The sequence below is a fragment of the Nicotiana sylvestris genome, chromosome 3 (assembly GCF_000393655.2).
Source record: "Nicotiana sylvestris chromosome 3, ASM39365v2, whole genome shotgun sequence".
NCBI lineage: Eukaryota > Viridiplantae > Streptophyta > Magnoliopsida > Solanales > Solanaceae > Nicotiana > Nicotiana sylvestris.
The window spans coordinates 5778022-5784107 of NC_091059.1; the positions used below are offsets into that span (position 1 = coordinate 5778022).

General features: G+C 41.0%; 1 protein-coding gene across 1 annotated transcript; it reads left to right on the forward strand.

Moving 5' to 3' along the window:
• Positions 1-475: 475 nt before the first annotated feature.
• LOC138886994 (uncharacterized) lies at positions 476-1249 on the forward strand. Its single transcript, XM_070168699.1, has one exon. It carries the CDS (start codon positions 476-478, stop codon positions 1247-1249), a length of 774 nt encoding a protein of 257 aa, XP_070024800.1.
• Positions 1250-6086: the final 4837 nt, after the last annotated feature.

Consider the following 6086-nt stretch of genomic DNA (forward strand, 5'->3'; position numbering starts at 1 on the left):
GAGGTACTTATCAAACCCACCTATGTTGGTCCCGCCAGAACCAGAGAGATCTCTGATTCTGTATTTGACGGTCTTGGACAATTCATTCGGATGTGTGTTGGGATAGCATGACATCACGGGCAGGAAGGAGCAGGCCATATATTATCTCAGCAAGAAGTTCACATCTTACGAGGTTAAGTACACACATCTTGAGAGGACGTGTTGCGCCCTGACTTGGGTAGCCCAGAAGTTGAAAGATTATTTGTCATCTTATACTACTTACCGCATCTCTCGCTTGGATCCATTGAAGTATATCTTCCAGAAGCCTATGCCCATGGGTAGGCTCGCAAAGTGGAAGATCTTGCTCACAGAATTTGACATTGTCTATGTGACTCGGACTGCAATGAAAGCACAAGCATTGGCCGACCATTGGGCTGAGAATCCTGTGGATGAAGAATACGAACCTTTGAAGACTTACTTCTTTGATGAATAGGTAATGCACATTGATGAATTGGAGCAGATTGAGAAGCCAGGATGGAAACTTTTCTTTGATGGGGATGCTAACATGAAAGGCGTTGGGATAGGAGCGGTACTTATTTCTGAAACAGGGCATCACTACCCCGTTATGGCTCAGTTGCGTTTCTACTATACTAACAACATGGCTGAGTACGAGGCATGCATTTTGGGTTTGAGGATGGCTGTGGATATGAGTATCCAGGAAGTCTTGGTCTTGGGTGACTCAGACCTTCTGGTGCACCAGATTCAAGGAGAGTGGGAAACTTGGGATCTAAAACTCATATCGTACCAGCAACGTTTGCATGATATTTGTCAACGGTTTCAATCAGTAAAGTTTAGACATATTCTGAGGATCCACAATGAGGTTGCCGATGCTTTGGCTACTCTGGCGTCGATGTTACATCATCCGGACAAGGATTATGTTGACCCGTTGCATATTCAGGTCCGCGATCAGCATGCTTATTATAACGTGGTGGAGGAAGAACTCGATGGAGAACCGTGGTTCCACGATATCAAGGAATACATTATAATGGGAGTATATCTGGTACAAGCCACATGTGATCAAAAGAGAACAATTCGTCGCTTGGCAAGTGGATTTTTCTTCAGTGGAGGAGTTTTGTACAAAAGAACTCCAGATCTCGGGTTATTAAGATGTATAGATGCTAGACAGGCCACGACTGTCATGACTGAAGTGCATTCTGGAGTCTGTGGACCGCACATGAGTGGGTACATGTTGGCAAAGAAGATTCTCTGAGTAGGTTATTATTGGCTCACTATGGAGTAAGATTGTATCAGTTTCGTGTGCAAGTGTCATCAGTTCCAAGTGCACAGAGATTTGATTCATTCTCCACCATCTAAATTGCACACAATGTTTGCACCATGGACTTTTGTTGCGTGGGGCATGGATGTCATTGGACCAATCGAGCCGGCAGCGTCCAATGGGCACAGGTTTATTCTGGTGGCCATCAATTATTTCACCAAGTGGGTTAAAGCTAAAACTTTCAAGTCTGTGACCAAGAAAGCAGTAGTCAATTTTGTGCACTCGAATATCATTTGTCGGTTCAGAATCCCAAAGGTGATCATCACAGATAACGGTGCTAATCTCAATAGTCATTTGATGAAAGAGGTGGGTCGACAGTTTAAGATTACACATTGCAATTCCACCCCATATCGCCCCAAGGCGAATGGAGCAGTCGAGGCAGCCAACAAGAACATAAAGAAGATACTCCGAAAAATGGTGGAAGGTTCCCGGCAATGGCATGAGAAGCTACCTTTTGCGTTATTGGGTTATCGTACTACTGTTCGTACTTCGGTAGGGGCAACTCCTTATTTGTTGGTGTACGGCACCGAAGCAGTAATACCCGCGGAAGTTGAAATTTCGTCCCTTTGGATTGTCGCTGAGGCCGAAATTGATGACGATGAGTGGGTCAAAACTCGCTTGGAACAATTGAGTTTAATTGATGAGAAGAGATTGGTAGCAGTTTGTCATGGCCAGTTGTATCAATAGAGAATGGCAAGAGCATATAACAAGAAGGTGCGTCCACGGAAGTTTGAAGTGGGTCAGTTAGTATTGAAACGTGTCCTTCCTCATCAGGCTGAAGCAAAAGGCAAGTTCGCCCCGAACTGGCAGGGGCCATTCATCGTAACTAGATTGTTGTCAAATGGCGCTTTGTATTTAACAGATATAGAAGGCAAGTGTGTAGAAATGGCCATCAATTCCGATGCAGTCAAGAGATACTATGTATGATTTCTTTGCTTGATTGTACTTGTTTGTATTTGGCATATTTTTTGAAGATTCGGAATGACGAAGGCATTTAGTTCTGCTATCTAAACACATTATCCTTTGTTACCCCTTTGAGCCTTATTTATTTTCTTTCATACCACTCTGTCGGAATCAGTAGTGAATATCAGAAACACAAGCATGAAAGATAAGTAAAGGAAGAAGAAGAAAAAGAGAAAGAAAAGAATGAAAAGAGAAAGAAAAGAATAAAAAAAAAGAAAAGAAAAGAGAAAAAAAAGAAGAAAAACAACAAAAAGAGAAAAGAAAGCAAAAGAGAAAGAAAAGAAAGAGAAAAGAGAAAATCATAACAACAAAGTAATTTCTATGACATGAACTACGTTGGACCTGATTCCTTTTAAGGATGCGTAGGCAGCCTCATGGTTCGATCTCATCGAAATAAAATCCAGAGTCCCCAAGCAAGAAACTGGGGCAGAAGTTGCAGTCGTGGCAAGAAATTTGATTCCGAAAGTTGTAATTTTTTAACCCATTTGAATTGTTTTGAGCCTTTTATACCCTTCTTTCTAACCCTATCCAAAAGCCCACATTACGGTCCAAAGAAAGACCTTCTGATCAGTCTTCGAGAGATGCCAAGTCAAGCAAGTGGAGGTGATTCATATCAAGGGTAACACTCTGGTCCAAGCAGAAAATATTGAAAATGAGAGTCTTATTGGTGAAAACCCTCACGGGCACCATAAGGCGATGGGAGCTGAGAGAAATCAAAAATGAGAGAGTCTTATTGGTGAAAACCCTCACGAGCACCGTAAGGCAAAAGTGAGTTGAGAGATGAACAAATGCGAGAGGCTTGTTGGTAAAAACCCTTCAGGGCACCTCAGGTCGAACGAGGTCAAGGTTTTGGTGAAGAAATCAGGTTATGGAAATTCCGGGGCAACAAAGTATGGCAATTGAAAGTTGATCAGTTGGACAGATTGGGCCGATTAATCCAAAATGCATGTCATGATCATTGGTGTCAGCTGCTCCACTCAGATAAGTCTTTTTTCCTCTTCCTCTTCAGATAGTCTTCCAGTTTTGGATTTTCTTATCCTTAACTCTGAAAGTCATTGCATTTCATTTCTTTTGGGTGTATTTCTCTAAGATGTTCTCAATGTCAGTTCTGTTTAAGCAAATAAGAAGGAATTTCAAAGCTCACTACCAGCTTCAAGATTGCAAAGTACAGTGCAGCCAGAGCATACCAAAGATAGCATGATGTAAAGTGGGATAAAGTGCCAGCAAAGTTTCACCGGCAGAATGATTTAGTAATTTCATGGGAGATGCAGAGGTTCAGTTAAAGAGGTCAGAGGTGTGAAACGACGGTTCGGGTATAGAACACTCGGGTCATCCAAAGTCATGAAGGTTTTGAAAGTCAGTCGGAAAGTTAAGCGGCTCAGGGCCAGTTCGGGGAAGCTAGTCAAAACAAAACAATGCAGCGGAGAGACCTTCAGCAAGAATGTCATCAACTAACCACCACATTTTAAACTAACAAAAATTTTCTTTGATTAAAACAGGGGCAGAAAATTTACGTTGTTTTGGAGAAACCCTCCGTAGAGAAAGGCAATCACCAAACAGGTTTGACTTTTGATTTTCAGGACCCTCCTGGAAAATGGGACCTAGCGTAAAGTTCAAAAATAGCATAATCTAGCATAAATGTATCCCAAAGAAATATAAGCTGGTTTAGAGGTTTGTATGTTCGAGATAAGATTCAATTAGGAGTTTCCAGGACCCTCCTGAATAATGGGACTTAGTTTTAAGATTTCAATTAGATAATAACATTTAGCGTAAGTTCTGTTGTAGGGTAGTATAATTCAGCCGTAAAAGTTGTCACTCTTAAGATAAGACTTGGTGTTTGACTTTTAGGACCCCCTGGATAATGGGATGTAGTTTTAAGACCTTCTTAAATAACAAGATTTAGCAAGAGTCACACCATTAGAAGATATAATTTAGATTTTTAAAGCCATCATTTAACTAGGAGTTTTCAGGACCCCCTGGATAATGGGACCTAGCTTTCAAATTCTTAGTAATACTTGATAACATGATGTAGTTTTACACTCACATATGTGCCCAACCACCAAACTGGGGCAGAAAAATTTTCTCTGTTTTTGTCTATTTTATTGAAGTCAGGAGCCTGCCTGGAGAGCAGGGAATACATTTCAAGTTCAGCAGTCAGGAGCCCGCCTGGAGAGCAGGGAATACATTCAAGTTTAGCAGTCAGGAGCCCGCCTGAAGAGCACGGAATATATTTCAAGTTCAGCAATCAGGAGCCCGCCTGGAGAGCAGGGAATACATTCAAGTTAGTAGTCAGGAGCCTGCCTGGAGAGTAGGGAATAAATTTCAAGTCAGCAGTCAGGAGCCCGCCTGGAGAGCAGGGAATAAATTTCAAGTCAGCAGTCAGGAGCCCGCCTAGAGAGAAGGGAATACATTTCAAGTCAGCAGTCAAGAGCCCGCCTGGAGAGCAGGGAATACATTCAAGTCAGTAGTCAGGAGCCCGCCTGAAGAGCAGGGAATACATTTCAAGTCAGCAATCAGGAGCCCGCCTGGAGAACAAGGGAGTACAATTAAAGTTTTAGCTTTCAAGTTCTTACTGATATTTGGTAATATGATCCGTTTTACACTTACATGTGTGCCCAGATACCCAAATGGGGGCAGAAAATTTTCTTTGTTTATGTCTATTTTGTTGAAGTCAGGAGCCCGCCTGGAGAGCAGGGAATACATTTTAAGTTCAGCACTCAGGAGCCCGCCTGGAGAGAAAGGAATACATTCAAGTTTAGCAGTCAGGAGCCCGCCTGGAGAGCAGGGAATACATTTCAAGCTCAGCAATCAGGAGCCCACCTGGAGAGCAGGAACACATTCAAGTTCAGCAATCAAGCGTCCACCTGGAGAAAAGAAAAACATCTCAAAGTGCAGTTAGCAGTCAGGCATCCACCTGGAGAAAAGAAAAACATCTCAGATTACAATTCAAGGCGGCGACAAGGGGATTCCACCGGGAGAATACAAGTCAACAAGGCAATAAGAACCACAAGAGCAAGTTTGAAGATATAGATAGGATTCTGTAATGCATAGATCATTAGTCTAGTCTAGCTTCTTTTTATTTTATCATGGTGTAATAAGGGGATGCAGTAAGCAGTAGCAGCAGCAACAACAACAGTGGAATCACAGCTTCATGGTAGTCTCAACTACTAAAACTTCTCGAACTACACTGACCTGATTCCATTATAGCCAAGGATATGTAGGCAATCTCAGAAGCAGGGTGCGGTCAAATCTTTCAAAAATGTTTCCCACGGATTATTCAAATAGGCAAAAATCGCTCGTATCCGCTCACTTTATCTTTGCACGAAAACTCTTTGTATTTCCGGGCAAAGAGGGGTAGCTGTGAGCACATGATTTTTGCCCTATATGAATTACTCCCATAAATTCAAAATAAAATAATTTTTCCCATTGTTTGCAATTTTGTGGATTTTGAGGCATTTTCTGTTAATTGTTTGCATATTGCCTGGGCATGTTTATTTTATTAATTAATGGAAAAAAAATAGGCTGCATTTGCATTTAGGATTTAACCTTGCATTTTTAAGAATTAATTAGTAAGTTGCATTACAAAAATGAAAAATCACAAAAATAGTTTAATTTGCTTTTTAGTTTTGATTTTTGATTTTTAGTAACTCTCCCTTAATTTGTATTTAATTTAGTTGTGATAATTATAATTTAGAGTTCAATTAATTTAATGTGGTAGGACAATTTGTTTTAGGAATCAATTTTTGTTTTATTTTTAGTTTTAATGTAAAAGGAAAAAAAGAGAGGAAAAGGAATTAATTTGAAAAGA

What these genes read in the sequence shown, in the direction of transcription:
- LOC138886994 (XM_070168699.1), top strand. Translation starts at nt 476, where the DNA reads ATGCACATTGATGAATTGGAGCAGATTGAGAAGCCAGGATGGAAACTT.